This window comes from Rhamphochromis longiceps, linkage group LG13, assembly GCF_057381845.1.
Source record: "Rhamphochromis longiceps isolate RC_006_pf linkage group LG13, R_longiceps_female_GT1.1, whole genome shotgun sequence".
Taxonomy (NCBI): domain Eukaryota; kingdom Metazoa; phylum Chordata; class Actinopteri; order Cichliformes; family Cichlidae; genus Rhamphochromis; species Rhamphochromis longiceps.
Genome location: NC_140569.1, coordinates 9,437,813 through 9,465,649, shown reverse-complemented (window position 1 = coordinate 9,465,649; position 27,837 = coordinate 9,437,813). Strand labels below are relative to the sequence as shown.

Sequence of the window (27,837 nt, the reverse complement as noted above, 5' to 3'; positions counted from 1 at the left end):
CAAAAGTGCATAACAAAATGTAGCATAAAAAAATCTGAAAATTGTGCTCCAAAGAGTTACTCATAAATAATCCAACATTACTTTTGCACAGCTGCACAGCACTTCTAGTCTGTTGTGTAAGAGAATGACGTCTGTGCGATGGGCCCAAAAAAACAGCAGCCGTTAAGCAACCAAGTTTTAAGTTCAGCTAAAGCTGTCAATCGGAGAGAAATAATAATAATAGTAGCGTAATGTCATAAGGAAATGCTGCAGTAGTTTCTCTCACCTCTCCCATCCCTCTTTTACTTGCCTTTTTCTGTCTTTCAGATTCCTTTCCTGCAGCCCTCTGTGCTCCCTAAAACTTTCTAACTTTTTTGTTGAATCAGCACTAGCAGACTTCTCTACATGGTCCTAGTAATCACGCTGACATTTCTGCAAGTTTCTACCTCGCCCTCTCACATTCACTGTTTCTTTCCTCCACTCCCTCTCTTTGTGTGTAAAACTTTGTGTCTATTAGTGCAGAGATGTTGCAGGGCTACAACAAAGCTGTGGTGCACAGTCATGCACACGCTCACATGTAAAATTCAAACTGCACCCATAAATAATATACAAAGTATACACTAACACACACACACACACACACACACATTTTTTTTGTAGGATATCAGCTCACTTTTGAACTGTGGCAGGTGGAGAAAAGCAGCAGGCTGTGTGTGTGTTACTGTTAATTCCCACGGCAGCTGAATGATTAGTGTGCTGTTTTCCTTTTCTCATTATCCACTTTGTGTCTAGCCCCTACATATTACTAGAACATTCTCATCAGATTGTCTTAATATGGTACAAACTGACTATTGTGTAAGCATGTGTTTGCGTGTGGTATAGCTGACAAAGATAGAAGAGCTGGTATTTGTCCATATGGTGACAATGAAGAGGATGAAAGTCACAAAACCGGGGGATTAAACAACAATAAGTTAGCATTGGCTATTTGTGCTGGGAAACCTTGCAGTAGTAAGCCACTAACAAGCTCCATTCTGTGGCTTTACAATTATATAAAAATCGAAGCCAATAAATAAGCATTCACCCTCTCTGGCTGGTCCCCTTGGTTCCTACAGAGAAGCAAGCCTTAAAAAGGCTTAATGAGCATGGCTGTTTAGCTGTATAGTTCAATCCAAGTTAAAGCTAATGTAAGTACTGAAAACCCTCTTTTGGCTCTGTTTAAGAACACTAAAGTATACCATGATTAGCTCTCTGTGGCCGTGTTGCAAAAACAAGGCTGGGATACCCTCCTGTTAAGCTTGCAGTTGGTCTAATATAGACATTCAAGATAATAATAAGCATTGTTTAGGTGTTTATTTCTGTAGTGGGAACAAGACTGAAGAAAGCCCTTCTAGTGAAGATATTGCCAAAGCCATAAAAGAAAATGATGTAGCTTTCAACTGCGATCTGTGTGTCTGTTTTGCAAAGTCATGAAGTAAATCAGTTTGATAGAATGTTTCAGGAAGAACTGTCGTTTCTATAGTGAACTTAAATAAGACAAAATGCATCAGCGGCACAGCATCTTATTATGGGCCATAACAGAAGAAATCAGGTAACACAATCGAACCAAATGCAAAATGATTTTATATACATTTTTAAAAATGTAGGCATAAATCTAATTAAGTTCTTTAGTCACTGATTTGTTACTTTTAAATGGCTCTTATTTAACCGCCTGTGGTTCCAGAAGGCTGATAACATCCAACTTAGTACTGAATACAGCCAGATAAAGATGCAACGATATACAATTCTACAGTCCAGCTGAGACCAGATCTTTCTGTCAGACTAATCTAAAATTGAGTATTTGTGTGTGTGTGTGTGTGTGTGTGTGTGCAGTTGAACCTTTTAAGCAGGTCAGACGCTCCACTATTTGCTTTGACCTTTCCCCAGCTCTCCATGTTTTGGTGGGACAGAGAGAAGCACAAGCACCACACACACATTTTAAAAGCAGTTTTATTTTGAATGTTGTCACTTTTTCACCTTAACATCTGCCATTAGTAGCTGTGTTTTCTTCACGTATTTGTAGTTAAGCATGTATGCATGTGATGAACACCTACTGTGCCCTAAGAATTAGAATATTACAGGTCCAATCAACAATACAACAAACAGGCTGGAGGTTTTGTGTGTGTGCTCGTGTGGTGAATCCATAAGACCCATATTAATCATTGCATTTTTAAATGTTCAAATTAAGCATGAACTTCTGACGCTGAACAGTTACAGTTACTTGAGTGCATACAGTGTATGGATGTATCCTCCAAAGCATGCTTGCTAGCATTAGATGCTGACTTAACTCCACTCTGTCCTGCAAATATAGGCTGAAATAAATAACATACAATACATACAGCTAAGAAGATGCATATGTGTGTTTGCATTTTTAAATGGGATTCATACTATCACGTACATTTGTATACACAAATATACATCACTTCATCACTGTGACATCTAACTGCTCTCAACACAATATCATGGCAAAATGTATAATAGACACGCTGGTCCACCGTTACCATTTTACGCTTTGCCTCTCCAAAAAACATATGAAGTACATTCCAGTGTCCTTAATTGATTAATTAGAGACCTTATTAAGCTAAGCAGCTAATATATGTTTATGAGTAAATGTGTTAATAATGTCTGTTTAAACACTTTCTTGTCATGATTTTTATGTTGCTTTAAAATAAAATATCTCCTTTACTGCAACTTCTGCATGCGTGTCTATTTCACGATTTGAGCGTGAAATGGACACAGTTTACCGACGTGTCTATTACATCGTTTGCCATCTGAGCTATAGCTTCTCTCACCATAAATTTGTCTGACTCTTCCCCTTTACTGTTGCGTGACACCGCCTGAAAAACCCTGGGGCTGTACTTCCACCCCCACTGCCTGCTCAATCACATATATGTAGAAGCAAGGAGCAGATTATATATTTATAAAAACGTTTCTATTATTGATAGATGTTACATAATTGTATTATAGCCTATACGTGGGTCATGAAAGGTTTCCTAGTTTCCATCTGCCCATCCATAGGATTCATTTTTTTTATCGTTTTTTTATTTCTTTGTTTTTTATTTCTGTGTTGTTTAAAAGTTGCTAGAATATTGTGCCCTTTTTGCTGATCATTTTTAGTTACCATGTATTTAGTATGTTTTTCTCCCTGATGTCACTTGTGTACCCTGCTCAGTACTCAATTACCAGTTATCATCTGCTCACGGTATTCGAAGCATTAAAATACATGAAGATCTTACGAGTAGAGCCAGACGTACAACGGAGCCTACAAATCAAATTTTACTCTATGATTATTATACGTGAAAGAAAGGTGATATTACCATCCATTGTTTCATTCTTATTTATTTTAGACATTCATGAAAATTTTTACTATCTTTCAGTTTTTTATTTGATTATTCTGTCACGTTTCTTGTAGCATTCATTTGTAGCATTGGTTTCTATTTGCTGCGTTCTCTGTAAAGCATTAGATTCATGCATTTAATCAAATTAATAAATTCATTCACTTATCTATGAACATTTAATTGTCTCTTCCTGGAAAAAAAACATGCATTAGTCATTAAAGAGTCCCTTGAACCCAGTTTGAGACTGCTCTATCACAAACACATTATAAACCATAATGTTATAAAGCTTAACAATGGAATATAAGAAAGGAGTAATGCCCATTAGTACATCAGTAAATAAGAGCTCTATATATACCAGAGGACATTACTTTAAAAATAACCTTAGCCCTGCAGGTTTGTATTAGTTTGATTGAGTTGCTGGAATGAATTCAAAGTCCTGTGGTTGATCATTAGAAGGCAGATAAGCCTGGAGCTTCTCTTTGAGGACCAGATGGGTGCATCAGCTGAATCATACATACTCCAAAACACTAAGACTCTCTGTTAGCCGGATCCTCTCAGCATCTCTTTCAGTTTATATCCATTTTTTCCTCTGTCACTCTGCTGATTTTTATTTTTTATTTTTCTATCTCTAATAGCTTCACTGATGCAGGTAGTTTCTAATCAAAATCCAGTTTAAAAATTGGTTTATTGATCATCTGGATTATCTATTAATCAGCCAGATGTGTTTTTTCACTGCAATCATAGTCTGGAAGTCAAGAATCTGTGTTTTTGTCAGGATGTTTTTTTCTGATGTAACTAAATCAGAGGGACTAGGGGGCTTTGGAGTATTTTATTTGATCTACTGTTAACTCAGGCTCATTTGTGCTATTATTGATGCCTCTGAAATGCCACACTGACCATGCGATTTTGATACCTGCTGGTTATAAAAGTGAATCCTGGAAAAAAAAAAAACCCACTGGGTTACTTAATGTAATACCTGGTTCTTTGATAACAGAGTGAGGCATTTCACCATGGTGAAATGGCCTTGGTGTGACAAACTACGGAAGCTCCAATGACACCAAGTCTGTCCATGACAGTTGTGCTCAGGGCTACTCATTCTAATGAGCCCAAGCAAGAAGGGAAGTATTGGTAAACCAGTGATTATGTTCTTTCTCTAACTTTGCTGAGGGGGTGGAGCCCTGAACATGGCTTGATAGGTCTGTCGTGGACAGACAAGGTGTCAGTGGAGCTTCCGTAGTTGGTCACGCCAAGGCAATTCCCATAGTGAAATGCTGAGCGAAGTTATAAAAAGAACCCAGTACATTGTTTATTAATACCCACCACATTTTCAAAGGATTTTCACAATCTAGTAAGAGTTTGCCTCAATGAAGGTAAGAAAATCCACATCAGTACCTCTTGTCATCCCTGTGATTTTGCCAGGATCTAGAAAAGAAGCCAGGCAATAAATCCTCATGGCACATTAACCTATTTTAAACTGCAACTTGTATTATTACAAGCTGTTCAACCATGGGGAAAAACTGCAGGCATCTAAATAGGAAAATATGCACAACTAGCCTTCTACTGTTTTTGAGATCCTTCTGGTCAGCTGGATATGTAGCATTGCTACCTGTCAGCTAAGCATACTGGAGCAAAGGGTAGGAGACTAAAGATAGACTCAGGGGAAATGTAACCCTGCCCATGTGGCTACATTCTGACACTTCCCCATAAACACAAAGAAAGAGGAAATCCCAGCTAAGGTTTGATTTAAGTAATATGTGACAGTATAGGTCCTGCCACACAGCCTCTGCTGTCATCTTTTATTCATCTGCCACTCAGCAATTTTGTATTTCATATCCATGGTTGAGTGGAAGTGTCTGTGTGCAAGCATATGTTGCCATATAAAGGGATTTAGAGGATAATAGGTTAATACCTATATTTGTGTAGTTTGTAAAGCGTACATTTTGAAGCTGAAGAAGATGTTTATGGTGGAATAGCTTTGCTGTGCATCTCACTTGCATCTCAGGAGCCACAACTACAATGTGCTGTGGGTAATGCTGGGACTAATGGGTCCTTTTTGGTGATTTTGATATATTCAAATAAGTTTAGCTATGGTAAAATATCTTTATTTGAGTGATTAGGTTTGCATGTTTTTGTGATAAAAAGCATAATGAAGTGATGTTTATTCCTAGTTGAGTTATTTGGTATTAATTTCATGATTCATTTCTTGTTAAATCAAAAACGAAAGGTGTCATTCAGCTTGATGGGAAATTAAATATGCATGCATACGTGTGTGTGTGTGTTGGGAACGTGACAAATGTGCATGGAGCAGCTCTAATCAGTGGAGACTCGATGGTTCAATTAAGTGACCAATCAGAGCAATCAATGGAGAATCAATTAGCTACAAACCAGCTCAACTGTCTAGTGTGTTGCATGTGTGTCAGCTTGAGACATGCTAAATGAGGTTAAAAGCTACTTTTAGAAAGCAGAGCATTTGGATAAATGATTACAACTTCTTGATTGCTGGATAGTTTTTTATTAGATAGTGCACGTGTGTGTATATTTGGACTCGCACCATGTCCAATTAGGTCCATGACAAAAAAAATGTTTGAAAGCGGAAAGATCCTCTAAAATCATAGCAAATGAAACACACCACATTCCATAGTACTGTCCTTAGCTGCACTCTGAGATTTGGAAAAATTGACACATCCATCTACAAAATGTGCAGCTGGTTCCAGCTTTAAATGATGGATGGCTGAGAGAGATCTGTGGGATCTGTGGTCGGTATAATGAATGTTTCACAAGGAGCATGTCTGAACTGGTGTATACAGAATATGTGTGAGCAAGAGAGAGAACACGTTTCAAGGATATAGAATTATCTTTAAATTGAATTCATTTATCATTAGCTCCATACTCTGTCACTGTCTTTAACTTTTACCTTTTCTTTGTGGTTAATTCTTTCATCTGTAAAATATAGTTTTTAATCCAAGGTCCCTCCTGGTGTCAGCCCTTAATGTTACATGCATTCAGATGTAGAAAGTGGTAGGAAGACTGAAAGCTGACCCCTTTGACAGTAATAACACACCAGGGGGAAATTGGTGTACAAATTCAGCTGCAGTTCTGTTTGTTAGAGTATTGCTTTGATCAGTCAAGCTGTCCCCATTGTTGAAAGTACACCTTCGTTCTCATCACATGCTCTGATGGAAGCTGTTTGAGGTGCATTTACAGCTGAGTTATTAGGATTTTCTTACTCGGGACAATCTCAAATACCTTGGAGATCAGCAACATAACAAATCAGGAGTTAAATTAAGTTCTATAACGTTGGGGATTAACGACTGATTTGTAAGTATTTCCCTGCAAATCTCTGTAAAAACCTTTCTGTGAGTAGGAAAGAATTTGGTGGTATGACAGCTGATGGGGCTTGTCATTGAGAATCATATCTCAACTGAGCAGATGTTTTTTTAGTATTTTTATGGTCTCTTCAACTGACTCAGTTTATAACCTCTCTCTAAATTCCTTCTATTTTCTGCCCCAAGTTAATCACTATTGATCATGTATTGATGTTTCCCATCCATCCGTCTTTCCCTTTCTTTCTTCCACATGTTTGATAACCAAGGTTTCATCCCCCTCTCTCTTCTGTCCCCTTTTTAATTTCTATTACCATCTCTTTTTTCCCTCTAGGCTTCCAGTTTAGCCACTCTCTTTTTCTCTTTCCCATCCTTGCATTGATGTTCCTTTTTTCTTGCCTCTTCCTCTGTCTTTTCTCAATTGTCAGTTCCTATTTTGCTGTCTTTGTTCTTCAGTCCTTACCCTCTTGTACACTTTCTTTTCAGTCAGTGGCTTGATCTCATTCCGTAGCTCCATCTTTTTGTTCTGCTGTCCATTTTTTTGTCTAGCCTGTAAAAAGTCATTGTTATATGTGTTTTGTTCTTTGTGTCATTACTCATGTATTAATTCAATACATTCTTGTTTTTTCTAGTTTTCATTCAGTCACTCAGCCTTCCCTTCACTCTTCCCAGAGGCCCTCTTGTCTTTAAGTAACTGATCCCACAGTCTTCCTGTGCTTATCCCCCATCTCCGTGCCTTCTTTTAGTTTTTCAAATAACTCATCTTGCTTTCTCATCTATCCGTTCACCTTTCTGGTCTTGGATTCGGAGGTTTGCCTCACCCTCTCTCACTCTCCGATCCTTCCAGTCTCTGTTATCCTTAGTGCAATGAATAACTCACCCCCCACCCCCCACCCCTGTGCTTTTGTAAAGCCTCCGGTAAATGTTGATTCTGTTCCCTTTGCGCACACTTTTCTTCCTCCTACGGGTTTCTCTTTCTCTTCCCATTGCATACTGTCTTTCTCCCATCCATACCGAGCAAAGATTGAATCAGCAAGGAGTGGGAACAACTGTCAGACATCCTCTTTCTCTTTCTCTCACTCTCTGTAAAGCTCAGGAATTTAAGAAGAATTTTATTGATTGTCCCTTTAAGGCAGCATTTCCAGTTGGAAGGGTGTGCATGTGTGTGCTTGTGTCGGTTTCAACACTTGCAAACAGTTTCTCTGAGCATTGCATTATTTGACCTTTGGGTGAATTTGATGGGTCCTCCACTCAGATTGAAGATTGTAGCATTGTATTCACCCATGTTAATGGTTCAGACAGAAAATTTTTGTTCCTGTTGCTTGTAACAGAAGTACAAGAGCAGGATTTGATGATATACTGTAATATAAAACTGTACCACAATAGAAGACTATATCTGCTTTTGGAAAACAACTACGTCCTATAAAGCAAAGTGCACAGTTGTTTAACCTGTTTGCTTTTTTCTGCTTGGCGTATTTTATTAATGCAGTTGAGGTCCTAGGCTCCAGCATGTGCACTCAGCATTGACACTTGGTTCTAAATGTTTTTAATGTAGGAATATATGTGATTTTTGCCGTTGCCTTTTTTTCATTTCTTCTTTCACACTCTCTCCTTTCATCTTCATATCGTTCCCTCCATATCTTTCTCCATGCCATGAGTAGGCGGAAATCGTCGGAGGTGAGAAATGAGAGAGTGTGAGTGTGTTCCGGTAACTATGACAACCCTTTCCTTAATTGGCCACTGGCCTGGTAGAATGATTGGCAGCTGTTGTCAGTGAGGGCTGTTCATTCAGACTGGCAGCCAGGATGGATGGGCCCAGATGGGTCCTTCAAATACAAGGAGAAGAGGAACAAGAAGCAGGATTTAGTCTCACTGTTTCCAATTTGAGCCTCGAAATCAGTTGCTTGAGAAAATGAAGCACAAGTTGTGGCTGATTAGGGGGCTGCTTGGTGTATATCTCACGTCTTATGCACAGGTTTGTGGCCATTTACTGCACATTTCTTTCTAGATAAACACATCAAAAATGACACATGAAATTATTGCTCTAATGTGTTGGTGGAAAATAAGAATGTAGTATGTTGAAATCCCAAAAAAGAGGAGGTTGAGATGGATAAATAGCACAATAGGTTGGAAACAGCAAAAAAAATTTAGGTGAGATTTTAATCAGATAGAAGCATCAGTTCAGAAAACACTTCCATGTGCTGCTCGAGAAGGCATTAACAAGGCTTTCGGTGTATACTTGTGATTTATTTTTCTCTTGTATATTGATGTGGAGCATGTAATTACAACTATTATGTTTGTGCTGCATTTATGTGTTTAATTCATTCATATTCATGAGTGTCTTGAGAGTACACTGGAAAAAATGGCCCTCCAAAAACAAGAAAAAAAAAAACTTAAGACAAGTTATTTTTTGCTTGAAATAAGTGAAAAAATCTGCCAATGGAACAAGTGAAAATTCTCTTGACAAGATTTCTTGAAATAAGACAGTGAATCAAGCCTTACGAGATCTTGAAATTAGCTGGAAAAACTCATTCTTAGCTATATTTTACTAGTGTTGTGAAGTTTTTGTGTCTCATAATAAGTTTGTGGTGCTCAAAAGTAGTATTTTCGCCTCAAAAAAAGCATTTTTTCTATAAACCTCCCAACATCATCCTCATTGTTTTCAGTGTATATAACTTGTTTTCAGTTCTAAAAACGTGACACCCATCTAGATTTAAGTCCAACACCTTACTTGAAATAAGATTAGAAATTGGCATTTCGAGACAAAATGTACTAAAGTTAGCATTCTTTTACTAGTATTAGGCAATCTTTTTTGTAATAATTCTCTATTTCTAGTGCATTTACCCCATATTCAAGACTTTTACCTACTGCTTATAAGACAAAAAAAAAAAAAAAAAAAAAAAAAAAAAAGAGAACTATAGACTTCAAAAGCAACAACTTTATTGATAAAACCCCATAAACAGAGGGGACTACATAAAAGAAAGCCATTTTGCAGTGACTTTTTCCCCTGCCCAATCTAACACTAAACACACCTGTAACATATGTGCATTGCACAGGCAAAGTACAGACAAACACTGCTAGGCTAAAACTCCTCAACCTGTAACGTTTATTATTACAAAGTGCTTTTAACATGAACATTTGACCACATTCTTCAAACAATACCATAACATCATCATTAAGGATGCACAGTATTTGATTTTTCAGCTATATCTAATATTTTACAGTTGTACTAGCCAATACACAATAAAGCAATTCTTACTTTTATACCAAACTAGTCAGTCTCAGCTTAGTCAATTTACTCTTTCACAGTAGAGCCTATTTTCTGAATAGTCCTCTGTCTAAACTCATTAAAAAAAAAAATAAAAATCTTAAAATTAACTAAAAGCGAGGCTGTCTGCACTGCACAAACCAAACACAAAATGCCGGCATGTTAGCCAATATTATTGTGCACCCTTAATTATAACACTGGGCTAACCTGACCAAATTACAAACAAAAATCAATCACAACCAACATGGACTGTAGTAGCCGTGGAAGGAGAGAGGAAGTGCTTTCCTATAGTCCATCTGACCATATTGGCTTTACTGGCCAATAAAAGCAGTCCACTCAGCCATGCTCTTCTTGTAAGATGATGTGAGATCTCTCTCATGGATTTTGTCCAAGAGAACCTCCGTCTGTATGACGGAAAGCAGAGTGGCTACACACTTTGGGTATGTAAGGTGAAGGGTGTAATAGTAGGCCATAAGGTATAAAGCACCCTCGGTAACCAAGTCTTTTGGAAACGTGGTTATTGACACATCTCCTACCGCTAGGATGCAGTTGGATGGACTCACAATCAGGACTTGGCAGGAGAGAGGACGTTTCATCAGATAGGTATTAGGGTCTTCTTGGTCCTTTAACACATAACACGGACATACTTTTGTAAGGATGATGCACTTTTGTTTCAAACACATAACTAAAGCTAAATTACAACAAAAGTTGAGGTTCTGAGAAAACACATCTGAAATTGCTACTTTTAATTATTCTCGATGGAATTACTGTTCACATCTGTCCAGCCTTCCTGAAAAACAGAAAATCAAGGCTACATTTAATTAGGTGTCATTGAGGTGATAAAAATGTGCTACCACGTAATGCATCCATGTTTGTATTTACTGGTCACAGAGATCTAACCTGTGAGAACCCTCATTCCAAAAATGTGTTTTAGGTGCCTTTTGAAGGCTTAGAACATATAATATGTGAATATAAAATACTTTGGCACTCATCAGAAGAAGCATTTTTTAATACCGTTGTCCCAAAAAGAACAAAAACAACTACTACATTTTACACAACTCACCTCAAGGACATGCACCAGAGCCTCACTCGCATCACGTGCCCTCTTTGGAGGAGCAGAGGTGGATGGGAACAGTGATGGCAGCACATGTAGGATCTCAAGAGCCTGTTCAGCTATACAGAAGAAAGAATCATCATCTCATTACCACACTTAAACAAAATCCTCAAGATCAAAAAAAACAAAACAACAACAACAAATATTTGGCCAGTGACAACCATCGTGGATTGAAAAGGTGAACAACAAGACACTAGCACATGAAAGTTAAAGCTGTAATCCATAGTTTAAACTTGTCACAGTAACCTAAAAAATGCTAAATGGTGTAGATAATTGTTGTATACTGTGTTTACAGTAGGCTAATATGACTTATGCTTGAATGCTAACTACACCTACATTGACTTACATTGCATTAATGTTAGTCTGTAAAACTTAATGCTGAGGAGGGGAGGGGGAACAAAAAGGGATTTATCTTACATTGTATGTTGTGTAGTGAGCCTACACAACAACCTTTTCCTAAACCGGCCTGTTGGTTTGTATTTTTAGCCTTTTGTAGCGTTGAGTCTGTTTTCCCTGCGCGTAACTAGTAAAGGTGCGGCTTTCAGCTCCTTCAAGAAGGAGAGGGGGGGTGGGGGATTAGGCCTTTAAATTTTCAAATTCTCCTCCTCCTGTCCTCAGTGACATTACTTTAAGCATGTTAAAGCAGTAGTCCGTAAAGATCCAAACTATACTCTGATGACCAATAACACCAAAACATCATTGCTTACCTTTATCCATTCCCATTGGGGGCTTCAGCGTCTTTTTCCATACACCAAAAAACTGCACCTTCTGGCAGAAATCTTGCCATCTTCCCTTCAGTTCATTGATGAAGTTGGCATTTTCTTTATCCAAAATGCGATGAAGCTCCTCCATCACCTATAAAATATTCAGCATACCAATACAAACATGTCAATGCATCACTGAGGAGCAAGAAGTTGGTATGATAAACATTGTTTGGCTTGAATCACATGGATTCAACAATGACTTACATGTCCAATGTCCTTGAAGCAAGGATATGCTTCTAGAACCTTTTTGTGTCTGTCCTCCTCGCGAATAGTATTTGAATCAATGAATGCTCTTCTGGCTGAAAATTCCAAATCCAGGAGCTGAGAGACATCCTGCTGGTTTGGGTATTTTCTTTTAAACAAAGTTTGTAGGGTCTTGTAGTGTTTGGCCAAGGTTGCTGGACAGTGGGTGTCTGGACTGTTGATATCTGCAGGCTTGTTTGCTGCAAGACACAAAATTACATAAACAATGTCTCTCACTTTAAAAAAAAAATCTGTCATTAATTATGTCATTAAAATGACAAGTGTCTATAGACTATACTTTAATGGAGTTAAATCTTAAAAAAAAAAAAAAAATACAGCTCTGAACTTAACTATTAAATACTTATTCATTTTTCAAAATATTTACCATGTAAATGCCAATTTACATATGGTCATGCAATCATATACAATTATATGTAGGCACACAAGTGCACCCCTATAAAGATGTGCCCACACACACACACACACAGCGGCAGTTGGATGGACTCACTATTAGGACTTGGCAGGGTAGAGGGTTCTTCTTCAAGTAGGTTTTGTGCTTTCCTTTTTCCTTAAAGACATAGCAAAGAGATATTTTGTGTCAGGGTAATACACTTTAAAAATTAGTTTGGAACCTAAATTAAAAAACAGTTAAAAAGAGAAAAGCCTCTAGTGAGGCACATTGTTTTTTAAAAACATTACTTTACAGGATATACTGAGTGGTTAGAGACAGTGATGTTGCACAGACTTATACTATAAACACACCACAGTACCAAACTCTTTAAATTTATAATATACTGGCTTTTATTAATACCAATACTTTATTAACATTAATTTCCACAGAAATGTTAACAAACTGATGATAAAACAGGAAAAATGTGATGTAGTTATCATTTTCTGATGACCATTTTAAAGCCTTTTACTTCCGTCATGTCAGGACTGCCATCTTGACTCAACATGCAGGTATATTTGTTTTATTTTTTTATGATGACCACACAGTTTGTAAATGTAAAGTTGAAACTCACCTTCTAACTCACTTGTTTTACTGGCCGACTCTGGGCTGCTCCTCCCTTCTGTGGACAGATCCAGAATGATTGTTGAGTCACTTGAATCCATTTCTTCTACGTCACTTGGCTGATCAAGACATCGCCTCTTGGCAGAGCTGCGAAGATTAGTCAGTTAATCAATTAGTTATCAACTATAAACTCAATCAATTCATATCTTTATTGTATAGCCATTTTCATATATACAAAGTGTAACACAAAGTGCTTCTTCCTTTCATGCTAAAACAGGTGAGGAAACTAAAGGCAGGTCACCAAATACTTGATTGATCACATTGGATCACTTCTTTCTTTCCTTAATAAAATGCCCAAACATGATTTTAGCTTTTTTGTTTGTCCTCTATCGTTGAAATTAAAATTGTCAGGTTGTGGACAAAAGAAGACTTTTGGGGAAAAACTTTCACAACTTTCAAACATCGTACTGACTAAACAACTTATCAATTAATGAGGAAAATGAATAACAGAATTATCATAGTTAAAATTAAAATTAATTAGTTGCAGCCTTACCTCTTTGAATGTCTCCCATCTGGAGTGGCTTTTTGGGGGGATCTCACATTTTGCAGTCTTTTGTTTAGCTGTGTGTACACAGTAACCTGTATAGGACATTTAATACATTTTTCCAACCACTACTAAAATGTCCAACATGAAACACTTTGGTATTGAAGTGGATGCATTTCACTTACCCATGTATTCTTGATGCCTTGGTCCTGTAGCATAGGGTAGTACTGCACTATTCTCTTTGCCATTGCTGTAATTTCTGGTTTTGATGGGTATCTATGCGATTCTCCATCCCCTTTTGCCCTCAGGATTGCAATCATACTAGTCATGGTGTTTCGGATGAGCCGACATCTGAGCTCCTTTGACATTTTGCAGCTGCGCTCTTCACCTTTCTTTGACAACTCAAAGTATTGTTGGCGGACTTGCTCAAGCTCAGTGTCAGTGTGCAATACATATTCTGGATAGAATAACTTCACAACCTTTTCAGAACTTGTGCATTTTGAAGCAGTTGCATTTACAGTAGTGGATGTCTGTTGCTTGGGTGACTCATTAATGGAGGAGCTGGTTGAAGATTTTGAGTCATCTTGGCCAGATTCCTATAAAATAAATAATAATGAATAAAAGCAAAACGCAATTTGTGTGTGTGTGTGTGTGTGTGTGTGTGTGTGTGTGGAGAGGGGGGAATAGTGAAGAGCCATTCAACTCTGCCCACGGTTAAACTAGTTGTAATCGGACAAAAACACGACGATGCCAATTTTAAGTGGTGGTGAGTGACTGGGAAACTGACCTCCAGTACATCCTGACAGGCACGCCAGACAGCTTTTCTCCGTAAAAAGTTCTCTGGGCCTGGGAAAAGATCCTGCAAGTCTTCACGAGACAGGGTGCCCATCATTCCCTCGCTGATGTTTGCAGCTATTAACACATTGGAAGAAAAACATAGCAAGATGAAATTATGCCCTACAAAGGAAACTGCATGAGAGATGAGACTATGAAAGTTGACACTTCATTAAAATTGTGTTGAACTGAATTTTTATCCAGCTTTAGGTATTATTAAAGGAACTGAGCTTTTTGGAATGTAGTGGAGTACAGTTACTTCTTTACAAATCTACTCAAGTAAAAGTGTAAACTATAGTGCAGTAAAACTACTCTTAAGTACTTTTTTCCCCAAAAGTTAATCAATTAAATGTAAATTGGTAAATGTTACTGAGAATTATCCACCTCTAAGGATGAATAAATACACTTGCATAAGTAAAACAAATAACTACAAATGTTCCTAAAATGAGGAAATGATCACATGAAATGGAAGGTAAAAAAATTACTTAAACATCATCAACGACATTATTTATAAAATAATGTAATTTGCACACTTCCGTGTTCATACACCTATGTAAAACATAAGTCCATTTAATCTGTTTAAAAATAAATTTGCATACATTACCCTTTAAAACCGACACTGTGACCTCATCCAGTCCTTCCATGCTGTTAGCCTACTTAGCACACTAGTTAGCTTTTTTTGGCGTTAGCTTGCCTCGTCCAGTCACTGTTCGGCTGCAACGTTACACAATATAAACACACCAAAACATTTAGAACTTTCGAAAGGAGTGTAATATGTACAAAAAATGAGCACTGTATAATACATTTTAACTTACTTCCAATGAAACGCGAATGCAAAGAACTCTGGGACAGTAGTGGCAGGCACGTGTCTACATGAACTTAAGATGTCCACCAGATCATTCACGACAGCCAGAAACGAAGTTCGTCTTCAATTTGCCTGACATTTCTTTGGCCCAAAAATCCTAAAAGGATGATTGATTGGTTTTTAAACCAAACAACTGTCTTTGTGCATTGCAAAATAACGTTAATTATTATAGGTTAATAAAAAATTTTTTTTACTTTATCCCCCACATTTACGACAATTTAGCAGGCGCGTTTAACCATGGTAACGAGTTATTTTACGGCACAACTGCAGCCCGCGCTACCGAATGAAACATACTAGCTTCCAACATGACTTGGCGTTGCTTTATATGCTACGTGTTTGTAGCATTGAGTCTGAGACAACTTTTGAGTCACATTAATACCATGCACAGCCGCAGCCCTGACTTTCGCGTGGTGTGTGGAATTGATGGCTGTCCGAGTGAGTACAGAGTATATAACTCTTTCTACTATCACGTAAAGCGGACACACGCGCGTCACCTTCTCGGAGTGGAAGCGGATGAGGAGGATGGATCAACCCGCCACGGTTTACCTGGAGCAGGTGAAAGGACGGCCCCAATCAACCAAACTAACGCCAGTTCTTCAGTAACTGACGAGGGCTCAAGCATCCCCGCACTAACGGTAAGTTATTTTAACAAAAGCCAGAGAAACGAGCTGCAGAAGCTGTAACATAATGTTAGCATTTACTTTGGCTGATCCAAGTACGTCCATTAAATGTGTTGTTTTTGACAGACTCATGTTGTACTTTTATTTTAACAGTGATGAGTGTCGAACTAGTTGTTTCGCTAAATTAAGTAACTCACCTGAAACGTAAATGAGAGCTGTGGCAGAAACGCAAAGCTGCAGTCTTGTCAGACTGTTTTTTTTTTTCAGTCATCCGTTCGTTCGCTCCGGTGAATGCATCCAAACTTTGCAGAAAGTCCTATTAGTTTAAAAAAAGTTGATATATTGTTGAAATACGTGTTGAAATCAGCTGGTAAAAGTCAGTCAGCTAACTGAATAGGTCGCTATCATGTTTACATATGTGTTCAAGGTCAATTTAAGCCATGTCCACACGTACACGGGTATTTTTGAAAATGGAGATTTTCCGTTTTCGTTTTAAAAAATAATCCCGTCCACACGTAAAGGCAGAAATGAAGGAAAACACTGCTAGGAACATGCCAAAGCAACAGGTGGCGATATATTCCTAACCGTGCAGAAATGTTGGCCAATCAGAAGTCTAGAAGCCTCAGTGGGAAAAAGTAAACAAAGCTGGGGCATAGAAGCAGAACCGAGTCGTATGTGTGGAGGGACAGTAACTGTGTGTATATGTAAGCATTTAAACAGTGCAGAGAGTAGAATTAACAGTAACAGTATTGTAGAAATTCATTTCACCGAAATAATAACGTGGCGCACAGTGTGACGTCAAAAAATGAGCACACCTTTGACACTGCGTTTTCTCCATTTTTCTGTCCACACGTAAATGCAAAAACGGAGTTTTAGAAAATATCCACCCTGGCCGGAGTTTTTAAAAATCTCCGTTTTCAGTGACCAAAAACGCCGTTTACGTGTGGACGAAAGGTGCAAACGCATAGAAAAATCTGCGTTTTCAAAAATACCCGGGTACGTGTGGACGTAGCCTAAGAGAATGACTATTAGGCAAAGCAAACCAAAATTACATGATTTGTTCAGAGTTACTGTCAAAAAAAAATTTAAACACACAAAAAAATACTCATCTTCACATTAATAGGAGCATTATAGTCAATATTACTTTTATTGTCAGTATTGGTCATTTTTTTTAAAGGTGAAACTACTAAATATAACATATTTCAAATTGTCAGTAACTTGTCCGACAGTAAATAACTGACATAACTAATTACTTTCATACAAACCAATCAGTAAGTTATTTTGTATATTTTTTAAATGAGTAATCAGTTATAAATAACTATTTGCATTTCTGAAGTAACAGTAAGACTACTGACAACATTAACTGTTACTTTTTTTTCTAAAACTATCTTTTGTTTTTCTTTTCTTTACCTTTTTTTCTTAGTAACTCAGGAGGTTATGTTTTTGGTGGCATTTGTCTGACTGTTAGCAAAATAACTCAAAGTTATGGACAGATTTTAAATTTTCAGGAAATGTCACAAATGGGCCAATAAACAAGTAATTCAATTTTGGGGGTGATCAGGCATGATCAAGGAATTTAAACTATACTGTACTGAACTCTCCATGTGCTTTGCTAGTCTTATTAATCTATTATCAAGTACTGCTTTGTTTGTCATTTTAGTTGTCATTTTAAAAGCTCAAATTAAAGACATCAGTCAGTAAAAATACATCTACCTTGTACCTTATGGGCATGAATCTAGCTAACTAATGAATGCAATATTGTTTGGTGATTGCTACCTATCAATGCAATTGTTTATTTCTGTTTTAATAGATATGTTTTTGTTATTCTGTTTCAGAGTGGATTTCAAGAAGATGGAGAGGGTCACCTGAATCTTGACATTTATAAACATGCAACTGCATTTCTTCTTCAAGCCAAGGAAACCCATCGACTGACACAGGTAATTTATGCCATTAATTTTCCATTGAATTAATAATAATAATAATAATAATAATAATAATAATAATAATACATTTTATTTGAGGGCGCCTTTCAGAAACCCAAGGACACCTTACAAAAAACACAATTAATAAAAGGAACAATAGTCATAAAAATAAGTTAAAATTACAAAACAGAGCGTGACAACAAATAAAATCAGCATTAAAGCGAATAAGCCAGTTTAAACAGATGTGTTTTGAGCTGTGTCTTGAATGTAGAGAGGGAGTCAGTATTTCTTAGTGCAGGAGGAAGAGAGTTCCAGAGCCGAGGAGCAGAGCGACTAAAAGCTCTGTTCCCCATAGTAATGAGGTGTGAGGACGGAACAGTAAGATGAATGGCAGATGATGATCTGAGAGGGCGGGAAACAGTGGTGATATGGAGTAGGTCACACAAATATGAAGGAGCAGTTTTATGGATACATTTGTATGTAAGAAGTAAGATTTTAAAATTTATCCTGGCTTCTATGGGCAACCAGAATTGTATTTCATTGTTAGAGAACCTAAAAGCAATATGCTTAACTTATGCTTAACAGTGCTCAAGCTATAACTTGGGCACTGTTCAGACCTGGCATCTTGAATGATCTGATCATAAATGGACAGCTATAGGTATGTGAGTGAAACACCTGACATTCGAATGTGTCTCCATGTACTTCATGGGTGACCACTCAGATCTCACTCCCCCACTATATATGGAAATAGACATGTATGTTGCATCCAAAATCTGCCTATCACTATATTTCCTTAGCATGAGCTAAGAATAGAGACAACATAATACACACAACACAAATTTTCAATTTGCATTTCCACCTATGATCCGATTCCTCAAAATGCATTATAATTAAGTGAAAACAAGGTTTTAACGTTGCATAAGGCAATATTATTCTTTACAAAAAAAATTTGGGTGGTGGGGGTAACTTATTTTGCTCATTGCATCTCACTAACTTTATGTAACTGAAGGTTTCATTTTTCAAAAATTGTGTCTCTGTGAGTTTGCATGTTGACTGTGTTCTCATATGAATTTTGTAATTAAGGATTTTCCTTTGTTTTTTCCTCTTCCACAGAGAGCTGTTAACCACATCGTGAGTGGAATCCAGCAATATCAGGCCGTATTATTGGAGCACCTAAAACAACAAATGAGTGACATGATTGAGAGACATTCTGGGGACCTGGATCAACTAAAGAGTGATGCAGTGGGGGTATTTGACCAGTTTGTTGACCCTTTCACTTACATTGCTTCCACCCATTTGCAGGACAAGACCATCAAAGAACTGTTAAAACCAGTTGAACCAGAGATTATTGTCACAAAACAAACAGTCTGTTATTCGAAGCGTGGAGACTCCAGAGTTCTTGCCATTAAAGACCATTGTTTTCATTACATACCGTTGGTGAAAAGTTTGGAGCAGCTGCTATCACATCCAAGAATGCTTGCAATGATTGATGAGAGGCCAAAGCCATGCAAGGATGGCTTTCTTCATGATTTCATTGATGGAGACATTTTTAAGTGGCACCCACTGTTTATTAAAGTCCCTACAGCATTACAGTTGATTTTATATACAGATGAAATTGAACTATGCAATCCTCTTGGATCTCGGGCAAACAAGAACAAGCTGTTATTGATTTATTACACCTTAGGTAACATCAGCCCTAAGTACAGATCAAGACTTCCTGCTATTCGTCTGCTTGCCATGGTAAAATCAAAAGATCTTTCCCGTTGTGGTATAGATGAGATATTTGAGAGGATTAACCGTGACTTAATTGAGCTGTGTGATGGTGTCCAAGTTGTCACTGCAAGTGGTGAGAGGACAATTCATGGGGCACTCATATCTGTGTGTGGAGACACTCTAGCTCAGCATGAAGTGGCTGGATTTAAGGAAGGAGTGGGTTTTGCCTACAGTAAATGCAGGCACTGCGAATGCCACTTTGAAGACATGCAGGAAAAATTTAATGAAGATTTTTTTGTTAAAAGGACCATGGCCAGTCATAACAGGCAATGTAATGACATTGAGAAGGCAAGTACGGACTTTCTGAAAGACAAACTAAAAATAACGTTTGGTATAAACAGGAGAAGCAAGTTAACAGAATCTCCTCACGTTGATATAATCAATCAAACCCCACAAGACATCATGCATGTTATTCTTGAAGGCGTTGCCCCATATGAAATCAAATGTGTTTTAAAGAATCTTGTGCTTTCAGGGCAAATGAACTTAGATTCATTCAATAGTGCAATTTTGTGTTTCCCTTATTCTCCTGTTGATGTGAGGGATAAGCCTTGCCCCATATCTGTCAGTACGCTGTCATCAAATGACAATAAATTGAAACAGTCAGCTGGGCAGATGCTGGTTTTGTTGAAGATCCTTCCATTTCTTATGGACAAAATTGGAGAAAATCATTACACACAAATGCTACGTAACATGTTAGAGATCATAAAAATTCTGTTTTCACCTATTATTGCTGTCTCAACTCTCTCCAGATTGAAGCTTTTAATAGAGCAGCATTTAAAACATTTCAAACAACTGTTTCCAGATGAAAATATTATACCTAAACAGCATTATTTACTGCATCTTCCTTCTCAGATTAAGGCTCTTGGTCCTACAGTGAGGCATATGTGTATGCGTTTTGAGTCAAAACATTGTTTCTTCAAGCAGTGGGCTCTGAAAAGTAGTTTTAAGAATATTTGTAAATCTCTTGTGAAGCACAACCAACTTTATGAATGTAGTCAGAACGTGCATGAGAAACATCCCATTTTTTCAAGTGAAGTCGACATGGGTCCAGCCAAAGAGGTGAAAAATGTTCATTATGTAGAAGGCAAGATTAAAGACTTCATTGAGCAAGTTGAACATGTAGTTTCTGTACAGTGGATTATGCTACATGGAAATATACATTCATGTGAAAAATCTTTGGTTATTTCTGATGTCATAAATGATGCTCCAGAGTTTGCACTTGTTAAAAACATCTATATTGTAAATGCATCTGTGTATTGTTTTGAATGCCAGCCTCTCTCTACAGTTGGGTGGAATGATCAATATTTAGCTTATGAGGTAGAAGTTCCCTGTCTAGCTCAGGCAAATATTTTTGTGGATGCTGGAAATCTTGTTGATTATACAGCATACCACTATGTAAACTTTAATAACAGCAAGTACATTCCAGTGAAGTATGATCTAACTGACATCATCAAACATTATTCTTGAGTCTTTTGTGAATATGTGGGCTGAAATAAGGTTTTTAAAGACTGGCAAAAAAATTGTTCTATTTACTTTTTATTTTACTTTTGGCGCAATCTGTTCAGTGAGGGAAACAATTTCAGTGTTTTGCCTCTTTTTCAATGTCACATTGATATGGTTTGACTGGTATGTAAGAAAAATAAATACACTGTGCTTAAGATACTAAGACTCATAATAATGCAATGTTGGGCATGATATTAACCTGCAGTTCTCAATAAAGTAGATTTGATGTCCTGATTCAAGTTAGGTCTATTTCTTGAAACAAGATGATACATCTTTTACAAATAACACAGCAGCTTAAAACGTTTATGAAATTCCAAAAAAGCTTGTTTCGTGTGAGATATGACTCAAAACAATATGTTTTCTAGAGTTTTTCACTTAACAAGATATCCAAGATGCACTGTCTAAAAACAAGTTCCTATATCTCACTGAAACGTTACTCTTTAGCTGATTATGGCTTATTTTAAGTGTGATTAGATATTTTGACTTGAAATAAGACAAATATACTTGGTAAGATTTTGAGTTTTTGCAGTGTAGTGTATTTGCACATGCAATTTTAGAGTTGATAGCGTTTTTCTCTGCCTCTCAAAGCACCGACCTGCTGTCTCTTGATCATTTTCTTTTATTCAGGACAAAAAGGGTATAATTCAGATCTCTCTTGCATGCTTTCCAAATTGTTGTAAAACCTTCATTTATCTACTTTGATGCACAAATCACAGTTTCCAGTCTCACTGGGGGAAACATTTGATGCTGCCTTTTTTTTATCCCATTCAAAAGTTTGTGGTAAATGTTCCAAAATATAACTGATGTCTTACGTGCACATTATGATGTTGATTTGTGTTTCAGCAAGACCTAAAATTGTGTGATTGAACAAACTAACTTATATTAAGCATTAAAAAAGGACCTTTGCATCAGTGTACCACCAAGCTGTTTGCTGTACAGTCTTACACGGGCTGTTTCACATGTGGGAATGTTAAAACATGACTGGCCAGCCTTTCATTGTGTTCTGCTGACTAACACAGGCCCCTCACACACACACACACACACACACACACATGGAAATATGATTTTCCAGCCAAGGAAGGGCAGACAGAGCCCCCCAAAAAAGATGTTTTCCTCTTAATCACTCTCCTTTCTCCTTCTCTTCCTCTGACTCACAGTTTTTTTCCTTTGCTATACTTCACACAATCTTTTTTCTCACTCCTGCTCCCTCTCCCACACGCACCTAGTCCCTGTGTATGTCTCACTCTCTTTCTGTCACTTTCTCATTGTTTAGAGAACCAGGGTAAACTTGCTGCATATTTTCCATGACTTCAGGCTCACACTTCAGAGCAACCTGCAACTCTAGACTACACACATAGCACACCTACTTAAACGTGAACATGCAAATACTGAAACGCAGAGCCACAGTAAATGGAGCAAACTGTGATTGTGAAAATGGCTGACTGACTGTGGAAAGTGTACTGACACACTCTGAGGGCACACGGAGCGTGTCACACTTGGTTCATGGCTTTTGAGAGAAACGCCCACACTCACCCTCACAAATGCTGAAGGACCTGAAGTGGGGGTTTTACAGTTTGGTTTATTAAGACCCATAAAAACCAAAGGCTGTCAATACCTACAGTCAGTGTCTGCTCATAACTACTCAGTATTTCATTTTCTTTTGAGACCAAGAATTATCCACACCTGAACAATCAAATGCAAACAGATATTGCCTTCCATAAAATTCTTAGCTTCCCTGGCTCTGTGGAACTGAGGAACTAAAAGTACTTGTCAGAATAGAAATGAAAAGAATCAGATGTTAGAAGGTATTCATGGAATGAATGAACCAAAGTGCAGAAACCAGAGTTTTTATTCACTGCTTAGCCCCCAATTCTAGCCTATCATTGTTTTTGACTTGAGAGTCCTTCAGTGGTGCAATAACAAGCTACAAGTTGAATTTACTGCCAATATTAGTTTGCTATTTGGAAATTATCATTTGACTGGTGCAATGACAGTATTGTGTGGTGGTTTGTGATTATTTGCTCTTTTGGAGCACAATTTTACGTGTTTTGGTCAATAAAAGATTAGTATAAGAAAATAAAGATATGAGACCCCACCCCCAAGAAAGACGGAAAGAAAGTGTCCTCTGCTCACACCACATTGCACACATTTACCCAGGGAGGAGTTCAGTTTGGCTTAACTGTGGGGTAAGGTCAATGTCGCGCGTCCACGACAGAGGAAAGAAATGTTAGTTTATAACTGAAACCCAGCTTCACTGATCCAGTTTTTAAGCTTTAGTTTAGTTAAGTTTTAGTTTTAGTTTAACCAGAGTTAAATGAACAAACTGTAATGCTCACTTTAAGGAAAAGACTGGGACACATTTCTTTACTAACCTTGTAAAAGAAAACAATGTGACAAACAAATGCATCGGATAATGTCAATTACTAAATTGCCATTTAGTCGTAAAAATGTAAAAAACAGAACCGAAATGTTAAATATGAAAAGAAAATGTGTTTGTGTTATTCACATAATCTCTTTGCGCTGGTCTCATTTCAGCGCAGTGTGAGACTCCATACTGCTATCCTCCATGCTGTTATCCTCTCCTCCTCTCAGTCCGTGTGCACCTCCTTTTAATGCTCCTCACTCACACACATCACACGTAGAGCTGGCAGGACACAGGTGAAGTGAAATGATATCATTGGAGTGGGCAACACCACATTTGTTACAATAAAAGCTTTCAAGCAGTCAAGTGTTAATCCAAACATAACGACAGTGAGAGCAAGAAAAAGATAGAGAAAGGATCATCTTTGCTGGAACTTTTTGTCACTGGCCACAGCTTCCAGTTTTTCCAGTCAGGATAGCACTGATGTCAAATTTCTAGTAATGTTTTTAATATTTTTTAAATTATTCGGTTTTATACATACTGGTCCTTTGTTGGCTCTCAATAACTGGCAAGGAGAAACCTCCTGTACCCCCATGGTATAGCCTCCTTGGGTTAATAACCACAGTGACAAGTAAGCCATTAAAGCCGTAAATAGCACACACGTGCGCACTGAGACACATGCAGCCCATCCCTGCAGTGTTTTGTTGTGCTGTTTAAGAAGCTTGTATCTGGCTGTTTCTCCACTCTTCTTTGCTTTGATGTGAAACTGGTGCAACACTACGTCAGGGAACATTAATATTATATCACCTCACTCACAGGCATGCAGTAATGTATGCCTATGAGCAGATGCAGTTTCATGTACATACACACTTACCCAATTTCTTATCACACATGCTGAGGCTGCTGCACCACTTCACTGCAGCACTGCGCATTCCTTCTCTCTCTGTTCATACAATTGCCTTTAAAGTAAGATGAGTGATACAACCATTCAATAATTTAATAAAAGCAGTTCATATTAGGAGTATATTATTATTTGTGTGCGCGTTTGTGTGTCTGTGTACATGTAGATTGGGATGGAGAGGCTCAGGTTTTAACCTCCAGTTTTCACATTACAGCCTGCTCTCACATATCAGCTACAAAAAGAGGTCTTTGTGTGTGTGTGTGTGTGTGTGTGTGTGTGTGTGTGTGTGTGTGTGTGTGTGTGTGTGTGTGTGTGTGTGTGCTCTCATATTGTATTACATTTTTATTTACAGTGAATGCCATACTGTTTGCACATACATACTTGCTCACATGCACACACACACACTTCAAGTATAAAACACTGCTCTTTTTCTTCTTTTCTCTCTGTCACCATCATGCTCCTTTTCTTTTCTCTTCATTTTCTTCTCCCCAACTAGATGAATAATAGAACAGGCAGGGTTTGCATGGGTAGATCAATGACAGATATATAGCTCTTGCCTTTTTTTTCAAACGTTAAATGGAATCTGATGACTTGTTTTCTGCTTCCGTTCCTGTTATACATTGAAATAAATGAGAAAACATATAATGGCAGGAAGAGATAAAGGGGGGAGTGTGTGTGTGTGTGTGTGTGTGTGTGTGTGTGTGTGTGTGTGTGTGTGTGAGAGAGAGAGAGAGAGTGAGAGGGAGAAAAGGTCAAATGGGGAATCCCTTACTAAATTACATAAAAATAAGCTATGTGCAAAACGTATTTTTCTCTCTTACTTTCTTTCTTTCTATTCGTGTGTGTGTGTGTGTGTGTGTGTGTGTGTGTGTGTGTGTGTGTGTAATCATAGCATGTTAAACGCTTCCATATGACACACACACAGAGAGCACAGAGGGGGTGAAAACTTTCCATGTTTAGCTTTAACATGACAGATGTTGACTGTTACTGTGGCACTGTAGCCTACTGTGTTCCTTCACACACAGGCACACATGCAGAGAGCTATTTTTAACCTTTTTATGACTTTGCAAACAAAAAGTGTAAAAGGACACATGCACAGACACACACAGTCATTTACAGATGGAAAATGTGTAATGACACATTTACACACAAACACACATATATAAACAGAGGTATTTCTCAGTGGTAATTTTTCCAGTGGTACTCTTCTCACTGATGACCTACCCTTTTGGTTTGAGTTACACTGTAGTAACACGTAGCAGACTTGCCTCCTTTTCTGTTTATGAAATCACTTTAAAAAGGCTGCTATTTGCCTGTCAGTGCAAATAATTAATTCTAATACGTCCAATAACATGTGCACTGTCACATTTGTCAGATGTATCCTAACAGCAGCCATCACAGTTTTTGTTACTAAATATAAAAAAAACAATTTCTCACACAGTAAACATGCTGACACATTAAATGTATATAGATAGAAAACTGTGCACCAACTTTTCAGCATGATGAAGATTTGTGTCACACACTGATAAAGAAATCAAACAGCTTGTGTACTAAAGTAAGCTTGTTGAAGCTCTGCAGCAGCAGCATGCTTTACTGATGTTGCCTCAGAAGCTGCTCTCCATGGAAAACCTGTGCTGGATCTGCTGCGACAGATTGGGGTTAACACTTTCGGATTCTTGCAACCAAAAAATGCTGAATGATATTAAAAGAAACTAAAAAACAAAAACTGATGCAGCAGGATTCTAATGTGTATAGAATCAGGCATGAACACAGGACTGTACAAATATTTACTGTAAAGGCACTCACTGGCAGAGCCCCTGCTGGCATAATCACAACAACACTAGGCAGATATGATGGTTTAATATTTTCAAGGATAGCTGATATCAGAAAACAATAAACCCCAACAAGCACGCTAATATAGTTGAAAAACCCACAGCGGAGCCCTAAATTTGAGAGCTAAATCATCTCCACTGGCCAGAAACAGCCAGAAGTATTGTTTAATAATTTTGTTATTGTATTCTTGATACATGACTCTTGGTGGCATTTTCTGTGGTTGTGGGGGAGTTTTAATGGCGATTACACCCAGCAGCTTCTGTGTGAAGCATCCTCCAACAGGTCCTAGTAATATGGAGCACTAATAACTGCTATGCTGCTGTCCAACTGGCAAATTAAGGGGAAAAAATTTTGATTTATTTGGAGCAGTTTGTTTATATGCTTTTACACTAAAGCAAGCTGCAATGGTAAAACCTTGGGATAAGAAAAATAGCCCAAACATTGGGTTTTAAAACTCTAATACCCATTAGGTCCAGCTAATATCTAAATAAAAGCTGTGACTTGATTTTTAAAAATTATACATGAGACGTTTTTGACCTCTAAATCTCAACAGACACTTGATCTGTGTTTTTTCTCTCTTTGTATGTCTGAAATTAATTCTTTTTCTTGGCCCCCTGTTCGTATTATGCTTAGTAAACTATCTGCTTTTTTTCTGTCTTTCTCTCACCTCATCTCATATGTCGGATCAGATCACAGACTTTGCGTTGCCTTGACCATCTGTCCCCTGAAACCAGACTCCTTAAGACTTTTAAGCCTTGGACTTTCAACAGCACATTCTTACGCCTTAAAATATAGATTTTCAGTAGTCTGCTGGAAATATACTTTTTATTTCATTTTTTATTTTTTTATTTTTTTGCAGGCCCCCCAAAAAAGATAAAAGTATAGTACATGCCATTATATGAACACCAGTTACTGCTCTGAGGAGGTAAATACATATTTTATTCAATTTAATTATATTTTATTATTATGAATCATAACAACAGTCAACTCAAGGTGCTTTATATTGTTAAGTAAAGACCCTTTTCGTACCTTCTCTTCATTTTTTTTATAAAATGTTTGGAGAAACTAAATCTTCTCTTTTTCTTTTGGAAGCAAACATGATGAAGCGATTTTCTGCCCAGGTATCGACAGTGAACAGTGGCATCGTCCACCAGGCTCAGCTGATTACAGCATCACTGTTATTCAAAAACACACATTTAGCTACAAATTTGTTCTGGATGATTTTTTGCTTCAGTATCTAAGTATAGTATCTAAGACTATTTTCCAAGCCTGAGTGATAACTGTTAAAACAAAATAGGTGCAACATTTGACAGGATGTCAGTTTATCAGAAGTTTGTCTTTGCTTTGTGCTTCAGTTATAGGTTATTTTAAAACTAGACTTCCTATCTTGAAGTGAATGTGGCATACCTGAGCTGATGAAGGCTGACTGATTGTAATAGGTTGTTCATCCTGTTTGGTTTTCATGATTCCAGCACTGTGATTACTTAATACACATATTAACAGATTACATCAATGGCAGGTAATATACATAATGCAGGCTTACTATGTCTTACTGTGTTAAATCAGGATTTAAAAGAGAAAAAATAAGATTTTCTTTAAAGAA

General features: G+C 37.6%; 3 protein-coding genes across 9 annotated transcripts in view; 2 read left to right on the top strand and 1 right to left on the bottom strand.

Moving 5' to 3' along the window:
• Positions 1–15,167, bottom strand: part of LOC146655355 (uncharacterized) — a 330,938-nt gene extending 315,771 nt beyond the window's left edge. Inside the window, exons 1-10 of one of the 4 annotated variants that reach the window (XM_085427467.1) lie at positions 15,060–15,167; positions 14,409–14,533; positions 13,807–14,217; positions 13,631–13,716; positions 13,088–13,224; positions 12,574–12,633; positions 12,027–12,265; positions 11,766–11,913; positions 11,008–11,117; positions 9,826–10,567 (exon numbers count right to left, since the gene is read on the bottom strand). In XM_085427467.1, coding sequence (XP_085283593.1) covers positions 10,256–10,567; positions 11,008–11,117; positions 11,766–11,913; positions 12,027–12,265; positions 12,574–12,633; positions 13,088–13,224; positions 13,631–13,716; positions 13,807–14,217; positions 14,409–14,533; positions 15,060–15,099 — 1,668 coding nt within the window. In that variant the 5' untranslated portion in view covers positions 15,100–15,167 and the 3' untranslated portion in view covers positions 9,826–10,255. Of the gene's footprint in view, positions 1–9,825; positions 10,568–11,007; positions 11,118–11,765; positions 11,914–12,026; positions 12,266–12,573; positions 12,634–13,087; positions 13,225–13,630; positions 13,717–13,806; positions 14,218–14,408; positions 14,534–15,059 lie in introns of those variants that run through there. The other 3 variants (XM_085427468.1, XM_085427469.1, XM_085427470.1) reach the window with 3 other exon arrangements.
• Positions 1–27,837, top strand: part of slc8a1b (solute carrier family 8 member 1b) — a 149,049-nt gene that overhangs the window by 50,607 nt on the left and 70,605 nt on the right. The window lies entirely within an intron of this gene.
• LOC146655354 (uncharacterized) lies at positions 15,522–21,359 on the top strand. The gene is made up of 3 exons (XM_085427465.1): positions 15,522–15,955; positions 17,776–17,877; positions 18,976–21,359. Exons 1-3 carry the CDS (start codon positions 15,626–15,628, stop codon positions 21,100–21,102), a joined length of 2,559 nt encoding a protein of 852 aa, XP_085283591.1. The 5' UTR covers positions 15,522–15,625; the 3' UTR covers positions 21,103–21,359.

What these genes read in the sequence shown, in the direction of transcription:
- LOC146655354 (XM_085427465.1), top strand. Translation starts at nt 15,626, where the DNA reads ATGACTTGGCGTTGCTTTATATGCTACGTGTTTGTAGCATTGAGTCTG. An exon ending in CAAGCATCCCCGCACTAACG is followed by an intron (nt 15,956 to 17,775) that starts GTAAGTTATTTT and finishes ATTCTGTTTCAG; the next exon opens with AGTGGATTTCAAGAAGATGG. An exon ending in AAACCCATCGACTGACACAG is followed by an intron (nt 17,878 to 18,975) that starts GTAATTTATGCC and finishes CCTCTTCCACAG; the next exon opens with AGAGCTGTTAACCACATCGT.